Here is a 20,739-nt window from a genome sequence, read left to right on the forward strand (position 1 = left end):
AGATAAGCTCGAAAGGAGACATGTGTGTCGTTTCCTGGACAGCCGAATTGTACGCGAACGTGACACGAGGGAAGATTTTTGCTTACGTCTTAAGTTGACGGTAATGCGCATGCACAGCATATGCAGTATATTGTCGAGGTGTTCTTTTGGTCTGTTCGTTTGGAGGTGGTATACGCTGTTGTCCTACGCTGTTCCCTGTTGCATTATCGTAAGTCTCCTTTCGTCGCGTCAGCTTTGCGGTGAAAGCTGTTCTGCGGTCTGTGATAACTGCTTCAAGGGCTCTGCGTTGCAGCAGAACATGGTATAGAAAAAAATTTCGCTGCTTCGAGGGCTGTCCCGTAGGAAAGAGCAGCCGTTTCTGCGTATCGCGTCACGCAGACCGCAACGATCCTCTGCTCTCTGTTCGTGACGTAGGGAATGACCCCCGATCTGCCTCCCAAAAACGTGAAATAAGATCGAGTGCACTTTCGATTACACCAGGCCGGTCTAGGTGAGTAACGAATGGATTACACTCTTCGCCTATCATGTAAAAGAGCCGGGCACGGCCTAACGCCGAAAGAAACAAATGCGGGATAAGATAGCCACGCGTGGCCACGTGGTGGCAGCGTAACGTAAATGAACCATTCCCACGTTGTGGTTCACGGCTTCATTCTTCCCGCCCTGATGCTGCCGACACGCACGTTTGCCTTATTACGAAACGCAAAGCATGCTTTCCGCACTGGACAATGGACAAACGAACCATGGGCCTGGAAATTAATATGCAGAAAACCAAATTAATGATCAATAACCTCGGGACAGCACAGCCGTTTGAGATAGATGGCGAGGCAGTGGAAGTGGTGAGCGAATATATCTACTTAGGCCAAGTTATGACCCCGGATCCCAGCCATGAGGCAGAGATAATTAGAAGGATAAAAAGGGGTGGAGTGCATATGGCAGACATTCTCAGATGATGAATAGCAGCCTACCATTGTCGCTGAAGAAGAAAGTGTATGACAGCTGCATCTTACCGGTACTCACCTAGGGGGAGAAACTTGGAGGCTCACTAAGAGGGTTCAACTTAAATTGAGAACGACTCAGCGGGCAATGGAGCGGAAAATGATAGGTGTAACGTTAAGGGACAAGAAGAGAGCGGAGTGGATCAGGGGACAAACGCGTGTTAAGGACATATTAGTAGAAATTAATAAGAAGAAATGGACGTGGGCAGGGCATGTAATGCGAAGGCAAGATAACCGTTGGTCATTAAGGGTAACAGTGGATCCCTAGAGAAGGCAAGCGTTGCAGGGGGCGGCAGAAAGTTAGATGGGCAGATGAGATCAAGAAGTTTGCGGGGATAAATTGGTTGCAGTTAGCACAGGACCGGGATAATTGGAGATTAATAGAAGAGTTCTTTGCCCTGCAGTGGGCGTAGATAGGCTGGTGGGAGTGATGATGACGATGAAACGGAATCGAATTTCGTTATTCTAATCACAGCCCATTAGTAAATAACTCCTCATTGTTTCGGTTGCAACCGACTGTATTCAATTTTAAAGGTACAGACAACCGATTTTTCTAGAGGGCATATCGTCTAGCTTATATGAAAGCCAGGGTTTTATATACTGGAGAAACCGTAAGGAATTTCTAAGCAAACAGGCCGATATAATTTTATTTCGCACTAAAATTTCTGCACCCTGAAAGGTGGCGCCACTTAGCGTCTAAACATGGCAACACCGGACGTGTCAAAAAAAAAAAAAAAAATCCTCGGCCATCCCTACTAACGTGAAACCTGTGGAGGAGCGAAGCATGCAGTGCAAGGTATTATTGGTGCCATGGCGTTTTTACCAACGGAGATGAAAGCGTTTGGGTGTAGAAATATACAGCTTTGCTGTAAAAGTCTCTTGTCTTTGAAGCACGAAGCTTTCTAGCGCGAGGCGTAAACGAGTGTCCCGGTGTCCATTTTTAGTACGCGTTACGTTCTAGCGCGAGGCGTAATCGAGTTTCCAGGTTTTATAGTAGCGTGAATTCATGAGACGACGATTACGACGACGATGACGACGACAGGAGACGCCTACAGCACCAGCCCCTGAGGGGCTTCGCCACTAAAACTCTGTCGGTCTCAACGGGTGATTCGAAAAGCGCATGAAGTAATAGGAATGGTTGCACATTATTGCTGTTTTTGCCAGAGAGAAGTTTTTAAATACCTTTTTTAATCTCACGTGCAGTAAAAGTGTGTTGCCGAAACGGCACACTGTAATGGTTGCCAGCATTCATTTTGGCGGGCCACGTATTTATTTATTTATTTATTTATTTATTTATTTATTTATGTACAATACTTTTAGGGCCAGGACGCACTACAGAAAGGAGTGGGAGGGGGGGGGGGAGGTTCACAACTATGACAACAAAGAATGGTAGTACATAGGTGGGAGTACAAAGTATTACTACACGCTGTAACAAATTAGGTTTTGTAGGGCTGTCTTGAATTGGGAATGTTCTGAGATGGCAGCAGTGGAGGCGGGAAGGTGGTTCCAGTCAACGCTGGTTCTTGGAATGAAAAAAAAAAACAATATAAAAATTAGTCCGACAAGAAGGAACGCCAACTTTGTTTGCATGGTCTGTGCTGGATGAAATATATGTAGTGCGGAAGCATCAGCTGTTGTTTCAGGTGAATGATGTGGAAAATATTTTTTGGAAAAGGCAAGGACGATGATATTTGCGACGTGCCGACAATTCAGGCAGGCCAAGAGCAGATTTCATTGAGGTGACACTGGCATTACGGCTATAGTGAAACGAGTGAAACGAGTCGCATGATTCTGGATGGCTTCAATGGATTGGGCGAGCGGGATTTTTCCGGGGTCCCAGATAGCGCAGACGTACTCTAATTTTGGACGAACTATAGAGACTTATAAAGTGTTAATTCAACATCCGACGGCACGAAGTAGAAGTTCCGGCGCAAATATCCAAGCATGCGGTTGGCATTGTTAGTTATGTATTCTACATGCACATTTCAAGGGAGATCTTTCGTGATAAGAAGCTCGATATATCTGCAAAAGTCAACGGAAGAGGGGGCCGGCATGTCCGTCAGGTGTAACAATCCCGATTTCAGAAGTTCCATAGCGCTATCAACAAAACCGTTTCGCGTTAAGTTGTTTTAAGTGATGCGCTTTCATTTGGGATACCGAAAATACATTCGACAAAATTCGGCTGTCTGTCCCTTTAAGAGAACCTCTGTGCCACGAGTTCTTGCGGAGTACCATAATCACCAACACTTGTCCTGAGGAAGCTGTCCGGTTAATTATCGGGAAATCGCGCTTTGCGCCTCACATCGTTACCTTCCATTTTTTTTCTGGAAATCTCTGAGCCCAAGCTCTCTTCTTCTGGGCAAATAAAGTTCTCTCTTTCTTTCTCGCATGAGCGCCTCTTCTCAAACGTCTGAATGGGGTCCCGTATACATGAAGCCGGGAAGGAATACAATGACTCGTAAAGTAACCGTGGCGACATGACGCAAATATCAGATATCATTCAGGAATCAGAAGGTCACGCGTCGGCGTTGTGATAAGATGGTTAGTGTTGAGCCACCGGCGATGCGTTTATCAGCAAATGTGTATAGAATCAGGGAAGCCTTCTGAGCCACTTATCATTCGCAGTTATCGGCTCGACGGGAGAGAAGTTGCAGCATGGAACTAGCAAGAAAGGTTATTAAAGGAGCCATGACGACAAAATACAGGCTGGATTCATTAAGAAGACGGATTTACATAACCACGATGCCAATTTTATCGGAAACCTCAAACAAATATTCCAGAGCAGTGCTGACTCTTCAAAACTTCGTGGAGATTTCTGTATGTCGTCTCGGAAGGTTTTTTATTTGTGTGTGTGTGTGTATGTGTGGGCAATAAGCGGCCGCCGACATACGAGACCGCCAAGAACTATAACTGGGAGGTTGTAGTGCAGCCTCTACTTCCGTTTGATCGAATGTTGACGTTCACTTGAATGCTGACGTGCAGTTAACAAGCTGATAACTGTGCTGATAAATCAGTTACTGTGGTTTGGTTTGGGGCACAACATCGAAGAATAATATAGACAACATATTCTCTGTTCAAAAGAAAGCGCTTCGAAATGTTGCGAACGTGTCCTACGATATGTCATTACACGATTATTATAATTCCCTTAATATCGTTCCCATCCCACAATTGTACAAAATTTTATTTTGCTCGCTAGTTATAACAGGAACTTAAAAAGTAATAACACCGCATTTCTATCACTATGCAACCTGAGAAATGTTCCTGATACAGGATATACATTTCGAAATGAAGCCACTTGGTCGGTTCCTTTCTCTAGAACCAATCATGGGCTAGATAACATTGATAACCGTATATCTCGACTATTAAATGACATGATTTTAGAAGGTGTTAACATAAACAGTGTTTTTATATCCGAATAAAGCATTATTTTATAAACAGCCATTCTTGAATTGTACATAAACATTGTGGGTAAAAGCGTAGTAACACGTGCTCAAATTTTGTTGTATTTTTGCTCGGTTTTCTATTCCAATTCGCAGCTTTATTTCACTGAGTCGTAGATTACTCTCACATTATTTCTCGTTGAACATGGTACGGTTCGTATTCCGTACATTATTGTGTTGTTTTATGTTTCAATATTTTGGACTACTTGATTTTTTCCTTTTTCTTTTTTTTTGCATACTTGATTTCTTTCTTTCTCTCCTAAGTTGTGTCACTGCAGTAATTTGTTAAAAATATGCAAGTTAGCCGTGTTTTACAGTGTTTTTCTGCATTCCTGTACTTGATGTTTTCTATTATTGCTGTTTTCAGTAACGCTACTCAATCTGTAACTCTACTGTACAATGTGAATTTCATTTCATTAACCGCTCCACTCTGCCCTAGCGTGCACTGCCTTGTAAGGGGGGATGGGACCCAGTCAAGCTAATATAGCATCACCTTTCTGTCCCCTCTCCCTGCATTTTTCGGTATGTAAGAAATGCAAAATAAACTAAATTTGAATTTGAATTTTTAGTGCTGGCCAATATTACGTCACTCCTTACGTTACCGTATACGTTACCGTATCCTTACGTTACGTATCCTGACGTTACTGTATACTCCTTACGTTACCGTATACATTATTATACGTTACCGTATAGCGCGAAATTTTGAGGATGTCTGTTGTGTCTGGAATAGAGCTGCATGAGTTAGAAAAGTCGAGCTATTTCAAAGAGAACAAACTTGTATTTCGCCTTTGTGGCCCCTTTAAAAGATCGTCCAGAGCGTGGTGATCCAATTTCCTAGTTCGCCGCAAGTGCGTTGTACTTTTCGTGTTATTTGCCAATGAAACAATACGCGAAAAGTTCTTGTCCCCCAAGGACGACATTCAGGATCCTCCGGCTGCGCATTTACGGCGTTTCGCCACCCTAATGGACGAGCCGAAGCAGTACGTTGACAATGATGGCCTTCAGGGGCCGAATTTTCAAAAATGGCGGAGGTCATTCTGACGCGACGCGGTATTGGCGCGTTAGATGTATTCCTCTTTCGGTGGTCCTGTGGAAGGGTGAGATACTAGAAATCACACCGCGTATTCCATTTTGTGGACCTTTTCCGGGGCCTAGGTCCACTTTAGGTCCCATGAAACTTTAGCGATGATTGCTAAAGATTGTTAGCCACAATGATTGTTAAGAAAAAAAAAACATACAAACTCCGTAGGGGCCAGAGAAGACAAGTGATAGCACGGATCAGCGCAGAAGTCTTCCAGTGGCCATGATGAATTCATTAAGGAGGGAGTAAATTTCTTTTCCTGCTTAGCCTAGGCTGCTAGCGCCGAATGAGAGCTTTGCTGTCGGCGTCGTCGTCATCGTCGTCGTCACCACCACCGTCGAGGATTTCCCCACCAGAGGTCGGCGGACTCACTCATGAGTCCTCTCACTCAGACTCATTTGTACTCAAACTCACGCGTGAGTTTGAGTTTGAGTGAGCACGAGGCTAGTGTGACTTGAGTGAGTTTGAGCCGACTGGGTTTGAGTACGCCTGAAACCGAGTGAGTTCTGAGTCCATTCTGAGTTCTGAATTCATCTCGAGTTTTGAGTCCATTTTGAGTTTGAGTTTATTTTGAGTTCTGCATACATTTTGAGTATTGAGTCCAAGTGAGTTTTGAGTACATTTTGAGTTCTGAGTACATTTTGAGTTGTGAGTCTATTTTGAGTTTTGAGTGCATTTTGAGTTCTGAGTACATTTCGAGCTCTGAGTACGTTTTGAGTTTTGAGCCCGACTGAGTTCTGAGTTTTGCGCTGACTGTGAGTTTGAGTGAGCGAAGATGTGCTGCTCAGCAATGAGTTTGAGTTTGAGTGAGTCCTGATTCCGAAATAAATTTGTGAGTGCGTTTTAGTGAGCCGCTCCAACTCTGCTGCGGTATGTTCCCCACAGCAAGTGGACCTATGGTGCCACGGAGGAAGCAGATAACAGTCAGGAGCGGTGAATATTAGAGCATTGACTTACACTTGTAATAATTTCGGATTGTTATATTGACACTTTACGATAAGTTATGCATAAGGAGGAGGAAAAGATGAAGCGATACAACACTCAAAAATCGGATTACGTTCATTTGTTTTTGTCGCCTCAACCTACCCTAACCGTCTGAAGGCAATGCCGTGTGCATGAAGCCTTGATAGCGAAAAAGAATCATTGGTCTATTTTTTATATTTTATTAGTGACATCAGATCGCATAACGTTTTTCTTGTTATAATTTTTCTTCGCCGTTATCTAGACATTCATACGGATTACTCGGAATCAAGGAGTCTACCTCAGATGCCCTTGATTAAGCACATAAATCGTCCGATATCAATGTTTCTGGTAGAGACATCTCGCTCAGGGCACCGCCTGCGCAACCACCTTCTGCTTAATTAAGCTATGCTTATCACAATGGTGACTTGCTCATGTATAAGTGGATGGCAGTGCCATAAGCTCTAAGTGGAAGCGTATTGTTCTTTGAAATGGCGGCTATTTGCGCCAAACGCTGCGATTTTATCGAAGCTGCCCAAAGATGCCTTGATAAGTTGATAAGCAGGATACTCTTGCTCAACGCTGTATACTTAAGCCATCAAATGTTCACTATTCGTCCTCTTCGGACCCGAGGAGAAGAGATCACACCTGAGGTAGAAAACTCGGCCTTTTTGGATGCTGCCCACTGAGTGAACTCCCTGTACGCAGATTTTAAATGCAGTTGCTCATTTATAACCATAACTAGCTGCGGATTTGCCATTAGTTGTTACTTTGGTGATTGGTATTTTCCTTGTTTTGGGTAAGTGTTTGACATAAAAGAAATTTCTCTTCTAGAGCAGTCGGGGATTGGGCATGCAAACTGTTCGACGGCAAGGTAAAACAGTGGCATTCTTCTGAAATTGTTTTTGATGAAATCGTGAATAATGAGCCTAATGGTGTGAATTTTTGTGTGGTATAATGGATACCCAACGTTTAACTTACATTGTTTGTTAGTCTACACTGTCGCAGTGGGAATATTAACAAGCGCAGATTTGCATATTAGTAACACTACTTTAGTGCACTGTCATAGCAAAGCACGTGAGGTTTCCTGCTTGCTTTTTTTTTCTTCCCGAGACGTGCCGGTATTTTTGGCTCCTGCTTTAGAGGACGCCCTGCTGCTATTAAAGGTGGGTAGTGCAATCAATGATGTTTGTGCCTGCTACGGCTGCCGCAAACTGGAATAGCACCTCAAAAATAACATCATATAACGTTGGGTCTAAGTTACGCCACTTGACCTCACTCAATTTCTTTTGCGCTGCGTAGTGGGGAGCGAGGGATCTTTTGACTGGAACCTCAGCAAACACGTGTGAGGCATGGTTTAAAGGTGGGTCTGTAAATCATTGTTAAAAAATTAGTGCACTTATTTTGTCCCGTCAAGGTTGTTTCCCCGCCATGGCGGCACACTGCCAAGATTTTGCGCTACTGAGAAACAGACCTCGGATACAATTCTTAGCCTTGGAGGCTTCCCTTTTATAATGTAGGTGCAAAACTCTGGTGGCCAGTTTAGGGTTCACAGGTTGTCTATAATAATTTGTAGCCTTCCATTACGGCGCATCTCATAGACCAAGCGTAGCTTTTGCGAGTTAGGCTGCAATTTCCGAATCTTTGGATACATTAGCGTTCCCTTCCGGTTCATAATGTGCACGACCAAAACAAATATGAAAGTCAGACGTTGGTTGGCTTTGAATCGCAATGAAGAAGCAGCGCAAGGAAGGTTGGTGGAGGGAGTGACAGAGCAAAAAAAAAAGGCCGTGTATCTGCACACTTCGTTGCAAATGTCGTCGAAAGATAGTGCCGCCTCTGCCACGCACACGGCACTCTGTCACGCTCTTCTCCTCCCGTCTTGGCTCCTAACAATGATAAACACGGTGGAGATTTGCCAAAGTCAACTAAATTTCACGGTGTTCCACTGCTCGCGCGCCACCTGCTGGAACCTTTCGTTACTGGTGGACCTCTGGAATGCCGCCACGAGGTCTGGTGTCAGAGTGATCACTTTTCGTATTTGTGTGTGCAAACAGTCTTTTCAACATATCTTTTTCTTGCTTGCTATCGCAAAGATCAATCAGGCATGTATTTTTAATTAAAAGAACACTGCAAATACGACGTATGTGTTTATGCTTTGTCGGTAAAATGCCTATTTTTTACGTTTGGCTCACCAATGTTGGTTAGTATGAACCTTGCCACCAGGTTTAGTAGTTCTGAAATACTTTCTATACACACGTACAGTTCGAGAATTCTTTTACCTTTTAAGCGGGCGGCTGAATCGAGGGACAGAGAGACAGAAGAAAATTTTCTGCGTTTAATTTGTCCAAGAGATACTGCGCATGTCGTCTTAAAAAAAACTTTCTAAAGCTTATAGAGGGGTGGGGGGAAAGGGGGTGAAAAGTGAGCAGTAAATACTAAGGTCGTTACGCGTCTTTTCAATCGATTATTTCTTATGTTGGCGCCTAATGCAGGGGTGGGGGAAGCAGCGCTGCTGGGCGATAATTGTTAATTGGCAAGGGGAATTGTTGCGGAGAAATTCAGGTAACCCCCATTCTCCACTGGTTGTAGCACAGAAAATGTAAACTGGCACTCGGCTTAAACTAAAATATTAAGTCCTTGAGATCAACTCGAGCATGCCAAGGAAGATGCCTGCAGCGAAAAGAGGCCGCACAACCACCGTGTTTCATAATAGTGCTTCAATGAATTTTGGCTGTCGCATCGCGTGGAATTCAAACTTTTGCGCCTTACAAAACATGTACCCGTATTGAGCACTCGGAAATGCTATTTCGGATTCTTTACGTTGTAAACCCAGTAAGTTGCTGTCTGGTACTCATAATCTACTGGGGTTCCTTCCGTGATTACGAATTGATCACGTGTTAGTAGAAAGTTCGGTTCAGAGTTAACTAACCTCCAATGTCTGAGCCGGTGTTTGTACGGGACATGAACGCCAACAAAAGTTGTCTATGAAATAAAAGCGCCCTCTAAAAAACGAGGCTGGGAACTCGTGTCTGAAAAAGTGACGTAGAACAATTTACGCACAGAAGTCGAGCACATATTCCACGGTACGCCTCACCAATAAAATGGTTTTTCTACCCGAAAACAAGACGAGTTAAGACGGTGGGCGTAATAAGTGTGGCACTGTTACCAGAGCGGTGTCCATTGTTCTGTAAACTCAAGACGCAATCTCAGGGGGTTTCCTTGGCCTTGAAGGAAGTCTCCAAAATTTAGCTCCGGAAGGGGCTTAAAACAAGGAGGAAACGGGAAGCGGGTGATGTTATCCGCGGAACATCCGTTCATAAACACTGCACGCGTCGGCTGAGAAAGAGAGAGAGCCAGTTACGGCAGGGTGGGGCAACTTTCGCGCCATAACACGGAACACGCGTCTTCACTTTGTCTGATCGATGGATGTTGCCACTGTTCGCGTCATTTTGTCTCCGCGTTGACAACACGAGAGCGTTGCTTCCGCCCTGCCATTTAAAGTTGCCAAAACGAAACCTGACAGAGAAAGCGTGAATCACAGTGGCGTCAGACACGCTCGTCAACGCAGCTTGCTCGAAGTGGGAACTGGTGGCATAGCAGACGATAGTTACGACACATTTGGCAGACGTTTGTTTCTGGAGAGTGGCTGACAGGGGCACCAGAGCCTGGCGACATTTGTGACGGCTAACCACCAGTAAGTCCGGCATCGAAACCAGCGAGCCCAGCATCAGAGTCGAGCATCGAAATTGCGAGGTAAGAGTGACTACCGCGACGTCACTGAAAAGACCACGCGTCATAATTTCCAAATTTAGGACTACTTCGAAACTACCGATGGAGTGGGGAATGTGCAGCTGGGGCGTGGAGGAATTGAAAGGCACTCAACCACTTTTTTTACACCTGTAAGAATTTCGTACCCTGGAAGCCCCATGCTCTTCCCTGCGCCTTTTTTTAGAGTCAGCTTCGCTCTCGTACTTTACCGTCGTTGTGTGGTACAGGTTCACAATGTTACCAGTAAGAGTGAATTGTTATAACTTTGTGTTGAATATTTCGGTTTATGTATACAGCTGATGCGGTCGCGGTTCGGTAATGATGAACGCAATTTAATTTTTTGCATGCATTTGTTCTTGTACGTCAAGCAATACAGCACTCGTTCTTCGTCCCGCCGGTATATTGGCGCCACTTCATATCGATTGCAACGCTCTCGGTAAAAGGAGAGATCTGTATTCACATTATAATACAACGGGGCGCACGCCTCCTCGAAGTCACCCTTCGTCGTTTCCTCTCATATTATTCTGCCCTGATTACTTTACCCTCACAGGAACGTTCTTGCAACGGATAGCGTGTCCGGCTGCATTGAGCATGTGAGACGTTTTCTTTGGAAATGAGCCAGATACAGAAACCGAAACTATGCCGTGTAGAACTGCAGTGACAAGAAAAACTCGACAACTTTCCCCTAAAAAAGGGGTGGCAAGAAAATAGTTGAGAGAACGCCCTGAAAACGCGTACGCAGATCGTAGTTCGTATTGAAAATGAGCCAGAGCCTGCTGTTTCACGGATCAAAATGTACCAAATCCATTTGCCCGATGGGCGTTTGCTTTTGGCTCGACTGTTCAGACTGTTTCGTAGGTTTTTTCGGGAGTTTTTTTTTTGCGTTTCGGAGTTGGCTTATTATGAATTCAGACGGCAATTTAGAGAACAGCGAAATATCTGTCCCCAGATGTCAACGACGAAGTGAACGAAAGGAGTGAACGAAATGAAAGTGAGAGATGTGAAACAATGATTTCATTTCGTCTTACCGTACCCTACGAAATAACTTTGGGTATATTTATCTTTTTACTCCCACATTTACCATTTAACTAAATAGCCACCGCTTAGAAGCCCTGGCAAATCTTCCCCGCCCCTTTGACAGTACGAACGAATTCATTAAGGCGAAGAAGAAGACACGAGCAGCCTTCTTGTGAAGCGTTTTGGAAATTTATGGCAAACCAATGACGAGCTTGCTCACTTCGTGAGTGCCTTCAGGCATGCCCAAGAAAATTATCTCAGGGAAGAATTTAAAAAGAGCTACCAACGGTTCCAAGAGGACTCACCTGCTCTTCATGCATAGTCCTACTGTTCTTGAAGCCCTGTTGCATGTTTTTAATGCCTCTTCCACCGAAACTCAATTGCACCATGCTTGAAAGTCAACTTAAATAAAGTTTTCACAAGAACGTCACATCAAATTGAGCGTTTCAATTCAATACGATCAAAATCCAAGCTTATCACCTCATATTCACTGCATAGTTTTTAATTACTTGTGGCCATGAACTTCGCCTCGCTGACATGTAAAGTATCATACACAGTAATACCTCGTTAACTCGAAGTTGTAAAAACCGGGAAATATTTCGACATTAGCGGATTTTCGAGATAAGCAAGGTTGCGCGAATTGCCATGAAATATCGAGTTGCTTGCAAAAAAAGGCACTACTACTTGCCAGCCAGCGCTCTTCAACAGCAGCTTTTCATAAAGGTTTGAAAGAGAAAGAAAACCACGCAAGAGACGTTCACCGGCTGGGTTTTGTGGCACTGCAATTTTACTTGCGTAATGCTGGTCTGCTTTGCGGTCGCACTAGGGCCTAGTAAGGAGTCCTTATATATTGCCCCATATAGTCTTATTTTTTATTTTATGGCATAAAGGTTTATAAAACCCTTAAATCAACTGTTCAGCTTGGATTAAAAACTTATAGGTGGCACTGGCTGCAACAGGAGGTCTCTGGTGAACGCCTGCGAAGGTCCATACAATTTTTTCCATCGAAAAAGGGACCCGCGCTCTCCATTGGGTTTTTCCCCGCACGACATACCTCTATCTTCTAGTACACTGCACCTCTGCGCATGTCTCTACCATCACATGACGTGCCACAGGGTTGCTTTACGAAGTTGATATGCCTCTAGGCTCAGACTTCACCTTTGGGGAAAACATCGGCTCTGTGGTATGGGCGGCCAAACGAGAAAAAAAAATCGAGAGACTTAGGCGGGGCAGCTTCACGCGAATCTTGTAAAACAGTCCGCGGCGGCGAAATTTTCATTCCACTTGTCGTCAAAATTTCAAGATATCCTCAGTTTGGCCCAAAAATACTTGGCATCAAAGGGCAACAAATGCATGGGACGTATAGGAAATGGTTCGGTGCCACAGAAAATTTCGACTTAGCCGACTTTTCGAGATATGCGAGTTCGAGTTAACGAGGTATTGTTGTAATATCTTTGACGGCGTTGCATTTAGTCCGGTAACAAACTTCCGCTTGTTTCATTGCGAACAGCGCTCTCTCCATTTCATGTGAACAACCCTGGATGCAGCCTGATCCGATTTCGTTTCGGTGGTTCTGCGCAAATTGATGGCTCTGTGTACGAGTCTATCCTTGGTAAGTTTGCGGTCAGCTCTCTACTGACCACCGGTATTCATGCTCGCATGAAGAATACGCACAGAAGACAGTAAGACGTCGTTACCTCGAGCTCGGCTAAGGCCGTGTTCAGACTGTTGCCGCAACTGTCGTAATAACTTCAAAGAATGCCGTCATTCACGTCTCAGCAAACCGAACTGCGTGACACGCTGTTTTTTTACATCCATAGACCACGATACGTCTTTTGCGTCGGTAGTCGGAACATAGCCTAAATTAGCTAACCTGACGATTTTTGGGCATCGCAACATATGGGCTATGGTCTCCATATATTTTGTCACACTTATTAGGTAAGGTCGTCCTGGACTACTATGAATCACAAACATCGCTAGCACAAGTCCTGCAGAACAGTTTCACGCAGAGGTATATTACAGCTGAGTGTGGAAGCACAGCTTTTATCGGTGAAGTACTTCGCGTCGTGACAACGTCCCAGAGGCAATCGAATAGCAAATAAGGCGATACATGTAAAATGTATTCTGTTCCCGGCATCAAGTGGATACGGCGATAATCGCGCCCAATACCACCAAATGGCTAGCAGCCGCTTATCGCCACTTAATCAAGCGTCTCTGTGTCCAGTCAAGCGTATTCCAGCCTCGTGCTTTCTTCGCCTTTAGAGACGGCATTGTCGCGTTGAACTAACGGGGATGTGTTATATTGTTTCGGCTATGCCCAGTTTTTTTAAAGCTAAAGATGTTTTTATAAAAACTGATCGGCCGTGTTTATGCAGTTATAAGAAACCTTTTATTAATCTTTGCTGCGCTTTTTGGTCACGAAGTGTTACGGATGCTTAGAGGGGAAACGTTAGACAATAAAATCAATCAAACATTTTGAAAACGCAAAAGAAGGTAAAAATCACGCCGGTATGGGACCACATGATTGATATGCGTACACTAGGCAAAAATCTGTTTCCCTAAGTAGTACTTTTTGATGAGATGCTTTCTGCCGAAATGCCTACCTAATTTACATTTATAATAATTCCGGCAGCGCTTCAGTGACAAAGCAAGGTGCATTTTATTGGCGTCGTTTTCAGTTGGCAATAACATATTTGAAAGGCCAGACATGTATAATGAAGTTCCCGGTATTTTGTCCTATGCCGAAATCACGCTTCAGTGGCATAAAAAACGGGAAAATTTGGTTCATTGAGGCTTTCTTTGAATATACTTGATTACAAATATGGAGTTCGGAAACAGGAACAAACTAGATTACGACGCAACATATTATACGTTTTAACTATATAATACATTACGTAGGTATAACTTGGATTATTTTGTTGTACCGTTATAACTATATTATAATCGTGAGGATATCGGTTATGCGTTAAGCAGAGCAACCCCTATTTGAGGTGTGTATTGGTCGGCAGAAATGAGCGTGCCCCGCTCATTGGGCGCGCTCATACTGGGAAAACTGGGAATACTGGGAAATAAACTGGGCAACTAAAGATTATTTACTCACTTACTTGAGTCCGTCAGCCATCTTCGCTGAGACCTGACCTGCTGCCTTGCCTCTCCATTTAGGCGGTGCACTTAGCAAATAGGTGCATCACCGTGCATCACCGTGCAAATAGGTGCATTTCCCTGCGTCTATCAGGACACAACAACACATAAAGATGTCACAATTTATCCATGAAACTTTTTGCCACTCTATGCTTTTATAGGAAGAAGAAAAAATCGCAGGATTTCCGCGGGGGCTCAAATTGATGTCCACTCTTTCCACTGTGGCATGCCTCGGGAAAGTTGTATCTGCGGCACGCAGAGCTCGAATTTGAATCACGTGCTTCTGACTTTTGCATTTGTATTGCTCGAGGTATACTGCTTTTCCTGTCAGCACTGCATTAAATACTACAAAGAAGCACTAGCCTTCGTGTCGATTGTACAGAAACCAATGCTGTGGTTGGAGGACGCATGGAAGAGCGTCACATATTCTTAACGTTTCTTGAAAAAGAAAATGAAACCAACAAGATGTGCGCGAATTCATTCATATGTGCCTGTGTGCGCTTTCTTTGTTGGTGACAGTACGCTCGGCCCTCGATCAATGTACTACAGATCCGTTTGCGTAGGCGGTGTTTTTTAATAACATTATCTTATCGGCAATTTCTACACATAAACAATCATTGAGTAAAATTTATTATAGTTTTTTCATACGTACGTTTTCATTGTTGCTACTTATAGTTGCCTTATTTGGTCTGAAGTTTTCTCCTAGATCGCTAAAGGTTGTCCTGGCATTTAAAAATTGTAGAGAATTTTAATGTAATACTTTCATTGATTGATTCTGGGGTTTAACGCGATGACGCTTCACGGGTGATGAGGCGCGCCGCTTGGGGATCTGTAACGTGCGCCGAAATCTCGTACACACACGCGGTTTCGCTTTTCGTCTCCATCAGAAAAGCGACCGCCGCAGCCGGGAATCGAACGCGCGCGTCCTCGTGCCTGTAATACTTTTAACAATTTTAGCCTTCCTGTGTATGTAATGGCAAACGAGGTTGCATGTTGACACTGGAAAAGCTGCTGAACGGGGCACGTCTGAAAAAAAGGAAAAATTTCTTGTAGCGATAACACGCGAGGTTGGCAAAATGACACTGCAACTTTGTTGGTGCGCGATCTAGAAACCACAAACGGTCACACATGGTCACATGGTCACACACACACACACACACACACACACACACACACACACACACACACACACACACACACACACACACACACACACACACACACACACACACACACACACACACACACACACACACACACACACACACACACATATATATATATATATATATATAAATTTGCTTACTATATACACTAGAGAGGGATCTGGCGCTAGCGTCTATGATTACCTTGGACTGAAACGTTTTAATTGCCGTAAATTTAAATAGAATTCCACGAAAACGCAAAGAAGAGTGTGTCATTATTTATTTATAAAATAAAACACTCTTTTGTAAATGTAAAGAAATAAAAAATAAAGCTAGTTCTTAGTGAATGTCTGCCAGAGCGGTTATGTCTAATATTCTGCACACCAAGCAGGCAGTTAACAACAATGTAAATTTTGGTAGAAACTTTTTAAAGAACCTCATTTCGCAAACATTTGAAGTAAAAAATTGTTCTTTTAGAAAGGTTTTTGGCGCATACCTACGAAAACATCGCCTTCGCGGTGTTTCTGTTCGTGCTTTCGTAACAAACCATCACTGCTACAACTTTCGCGGTGGCAAACTGCCCGCTTGGTTAGGATGTTCGGGCGCTGCTAAAATATGTATTGTATCCTCGGTAAAATATGCGGATGCTGGATATTCCGCGTCATAGCTAACACAAGGATAACTCGGACCTCTGTTGGGTCTTTGAGAGAGAGAAAGCTCTTTAATGTGAACTGGTGAGGTCAGCCCTGCTAGGGACAAGGCTTGCTACACCAGATGGTGGGTGACTACGTTGATGAGTGGTCAATATCAGACATTAGGGTTACAGCAGGAAGAAGACAAACAAGAAGCGTTGAAAAAAAAAGGAAAGTAAAAACAAGAGAATGCTGCCAGCAGAGTCCGGACATAAAAATACAATTGAAAAGAGAATCGTTAATGTAAACACTGAAACAAAATGAAAAGTAAACGACCCGAAAAAAAGAGTAACAACACCAACCCAAGAAAAACAAATAGATGAACGCCAGTGACACCAACACAAGCAAAGTAAATAGATGAACTCCACAGTGCGAAAGAGTAGATATCGCGACACACTTGCTCTGTCTGTGTGCAAGTCACCACATAATGCTGCGTTGTCTTGCGTATGTTGTTGACCCTATAAATACGTTGTTTGACGCGGTTCATTTCTCGCAATAGTCCAATATGACCAGAAAAAAAAGTCCTCGTGCATAAAATTTGGAACACTGCAGAGGAAAACTTTGCGACACTAAACTGCAATAAACAACCCACTGGTTCTTGTACAGTGCGCCGCTGCCCACATTTTGTGTAATGGGCTGCCAGCCTGTCATTATGGTCAAAGGTGAAAAGCGGTTGTAAACTATTGTCTCGGCGTTGTTCCGTCTTGAGTGTTAGGGGGAGTTGGCAGAGAAGCAAGAGAGCTGTCGGTCGGCGTCACCGGTGATTGTCTCCGAAGGCAGCCGGAAAAAGCAGTCGGCGTGGGAATGTCCACGGCCGCTGTTGTGGGACACAGTGAAGGTATATTCTTGCCAACGCATGTCTCAACGTCTAGTCAACCGCGAGGGTCACGAAGGTTGACGAGACAGCATAACGAGTGGTGATCGGTCGCAATGGTAAATGGGTGCCCATATATAGAGATAAGGTTGAAATCTCTGTGTTGCGAAAACGACAGACGTCCCTCTTCTGTTGCTGAGTAGTTCCGTTCCGAGTTTCTTCGTGCTAAACTAGGGTAGGCAATAGCGTGTTGACTGGGACTTGTTGCGTCGCAATGAATTTTTGAGTGAAGGCGTCAACGAGTTAAAAGTATTGGCTCTGACGTGAAAAGAGGCCTCAGTTACGGGAAAAGCTATGCCGCGCTAAGAAGTACACCAAAAATTTTTTTTCTTGCGCCAGAGATTTTACGTGCTCGCTGTGTCGGTAAATCCAGGAAAGAAACGGCGAAATTAGAGCAGAACCCGGAGAAAAAATCCGAATGTCCTTGGCAGAACGCTGTTTCTTGAAATGGCATGCGGTTTGGATCTTCCGTGTCCTCATTGACATGTTTAGAGAACAAAAATATCAGCACAAGCGCTTGACAGTCTCCAAATCGGCATGCATGTTCAGAAACTTAGGAATAGACCGGCCACTTTAAGCTAGTCAGGTAGGGAGATAAGCCGATGTTTGGCTTCCAAATTGTTCCACTAAAATGATGACATCGTCGAGCTGGCATATGCAAGGACGGCACGGTTCCTGTATAACGCCATTCACCGGTGGTTTTTGCAAAGAAACGCGCCATGGCTTCTTTCTAATCCCCCATTCCTCTACGGTATATGTTTAATGGTGAGCCCGACTGACCTAAATTTAAGAAAACATTTCTTACCGATGAAAATCGAAAACTTGTGTGCCAGGGAGAACCTGGACAAGGGCGTAGCGTTCATTGATTAGAAGTAGTGGAAGTGGTTCGCTAATCATGCCGCGGAACTTGGTCGAGAACACGAGCAATTGTGAACGGACAAGCGAACTCCCGTTAAAATTGCGATAGGAGACGACGCATGCTGGGTACCCCCGGAAAGTTTTACACGGAGGGTGTTTTACTACGTCACTTGAATAGTTTGTTATTGTCAACTCAGCACCGACGCAAAACCTTAATGGCAGCAAAGGGGACCATAATGCTCTTCGCAAAGCTTTGTGGAATAGACGTCACTAAAGCGTTGAGGTAGCGGCTCCAGAGGGCACCAGGGAAATAGAGCAGACCGCTTCGGTGTGACTGCACGGCAAAAGTCACACGATGTACCCGCCGCGGTGGCTCAGTGGCTAAGGCGTTGCGCTGCTGAGCACGAGGTCGCGGGTTCGATTCCCGGCCGCGGCGGCCGCTTTTCTGATGGAAGCGAAAAGCAAAAACGCCCGTGTGTACGAGATTTCGGCGCACGATAAAGATCCCCAGGTGGTCAAAATTAATCCGGAGCCCTCCACTACGGCGCGCCTCATCGCCTGCGTTGCGTCGGCGCGTTAAACCCCACAATCAATCAAAAGTCACATGATGTGCCTGAGTGGCAAGAAAAGTTTGCAAGTGTTGATGAAGCACTCCAACCTACTAAAAGGTCTCCACTTTTCCGGCAAATTATCACTACACTTGAGAATGTCAAGACTACGATCCCGTCAACCGTACACTGCGGGAGCACAGTAGCTGCGCTAAGAAAACATGGCGTAGAAATCACACGGTCATTACAAAAGGGCACAGCGACTCCCCACTCCCATCACAAACTGTTACAACTTTGTTGCAGCTAAGCGCCCTTTATCGCAGACACCATTTCTCCCGTCAAGTTTCCAGCGCCATGAGCAACATTGTAAACGTTGTTTTCAGCGTCGGTTCATACGAAGGAAAGTTCAAAGAAGACAGTCAGATGAAACACGTACTTGGCTTAGGTCGCTCAGCACCATAACGTCCATTGGCTGTCTTGCAGAGGAATGCAGCCCCTTCCAACGTTCCTCATTGTGGCACTGTGCTGGCTGTCCTCCGGCCGGGCACTCCAGATCAACAAGGCAACAGGGGCCTACGAGGACATCGTGGTTGCCATCCACCCGTCCGTGAAGTATGACGAGCGCATCATCGACAACATCAAGGTGCGGTGCCATAGCCTGGTACTCTAACAAAATCTTAACTGCGAAATTGGCTTCGGATATAGTAGGAGTAAAAAACTCTGCCCTTCCGCCTAACTCATTAGCAGTGTGCAGTCCCCAATCCCCAGAAGTGTTAGCAACAACAAAGAGTGAGGTTCCGGTGTTTGAACAGAGCGGAAGCTTACGATAGTGCCCGGGCTAGCCAGCGAGGCTTTTGTGCGCATGCGCTTGAGCAATCTAGTGCACAAGATCAGCTTCGTATGCGCCCATCACGAGCAGCCTAGTGTCACTAGGTAAGGTCACAGAGTATCGGCACTCTTTTCTCCTATTGTTTCGTGCTGCCGCCATCATCATTGGCCACTTCGCATCTAGGGACATTTGTTTACACTGCGGCGGTTCATGGACGCCGCCATTTTGTTGTTTATGCGTTGTAGTCGATGAACTCTGGTAGACTAAGCTTGTCCACCCTGCTCTGAGGCTGCGCGCGGCTGACGCCGTTCCGAATGCGTATGAAAGATAACACGTGTAGCAGCATTTAAGCAGCACAGGTGTGTACGAAGATGCCGTTTTGCTGCATCTTCGACAGTGTTGTTAACATACGAGCTGGTCGAAGTTAGCGGCTAGGTCAAAGAAGCGGCAGTCTCGCATCACTGATAAACACCGAAATGGCCGCTGTTGCATACTTGCGTACCTCAGTGGTGGTACTCTGATACCTTATCTAGTGACACTAGAGCACCCGAAGATGCGCCAGGGGCTATCGTACGCTGCCCTCTCTGTGCATAGGGTGGAACTTGCTTCTTTGTTAATGTTAACATTTTTTACGAGTGCACAGACGTCTAATAAAACTTCGTCCTGGGCAGTTCTCAAGGTTAGGCTAAGTTTGGCAGTTTAAGAAGGCTTCCGTTACCAACAGTCAAAGAGTAAATTCGATTCAAGAGTCAAGCGGCTTGCCTTTGCACGATTACGAGAAATTAGCGAAAAAAGCTTTTAGGATAGCATTTTAAGCATTTTGGGACATTGACGGTGGTGGACACTCACCCTTTCGCCATTAGCCACACCCCTGTTTGGCTAATTGTGAACGGGCATGGATGAAACTTACCGGACAGTAATGAAGGATTCTCGAGCAGGCACTAGCGCAGTGTATTCCTATGACAGCAAAGAATAAATAAGAAAGAGAAGCAGGAAAAGAGCGGGAGGAAGCGCTCGTCCGGTATTCTTCCTGCTCGTCGTCCTGGTTTACTTTAAGCTTGAAATATTTATAGTACCAGGAACTCTCTAGCCCCTCTTTATGCTTAACGCCGCCAGTGACGTGATGTGTAAAATAATGCTCAATGACTAACGCCTGGATTCTTTTTGTTTGAGTAAACGTTTTTGTTCTCCCTTCCCCCATCCCGCCATTTTCAGATTGACTACCTGATCAATCGGATCGTATGATGACACGAACTCAATCCTAACTGGTCAGCGAGAAATCTTAGCGCCAAAACGCCGCTTCTGATTGATCAATCCCAGAATTAACGCTATAAAACGTACCCAAGATGTGCAAAATAGTTGTCAGGTCGGTGACGTCACCCGCTGTG

At 44.8% G+C, this 20,739-nt stretch overlaps 1 protein-coding gene across 6 annotated transcripts in view; it reads left to right on the forward strand.

The window, feature by feature from the left end:
* The first annotated feature begins 327 nt into the window (after positions 1–327).
* Positions 328–20,739, forward strand: part of LOC144175853 (calcium-activated chloride channel regulator 3A-1-like) — a 69,035-nt gene continuing 48,623 nt past the window's right edge. The window contains exons 1-2 of one of the 6 annotated variants that reach the window (XM_077704875.1): positions 328–490; positions 19,006–19,165. In XM_077704875.1, the coding sequence (XP_077561001.1) occupies positions 19,010–19,165 (156 nt within the window). In that variant the 5' untranslated portion in view covers positions 328–490; positions 19,006–19,009. Of the gene's footprint in view, positions 491–7,094; positions 7,276–9,851; positions 10,233–19,005; positions 19,166–20,739 lie in introns of those variants that run through there. The other 5 variants (XM_077704870.1, XM_077704874.1, XM_077704872.1 and 2 more) reach the window with 5 other exon arrangements.

This window comes from Haemaphysalis longicornis, unplaced genomic scaffold (genome assembly GCF_048455015.1).
Source record: "Haemaphysalis longicornis isolate Haplotype H1 unplaced genomic scaffold, Haemaphysalis longicornis Haplotype H1 scaffold_3, whole genome shotgun sequence".
Classification (NCBI taxonomy): domain Eukaryota; kingdom Metazoa; phylum Arthropoda; class Arachnida; order Ixodida; family Ixodidae; genus Haemaphysalis; species Haemaphysalis longicornis.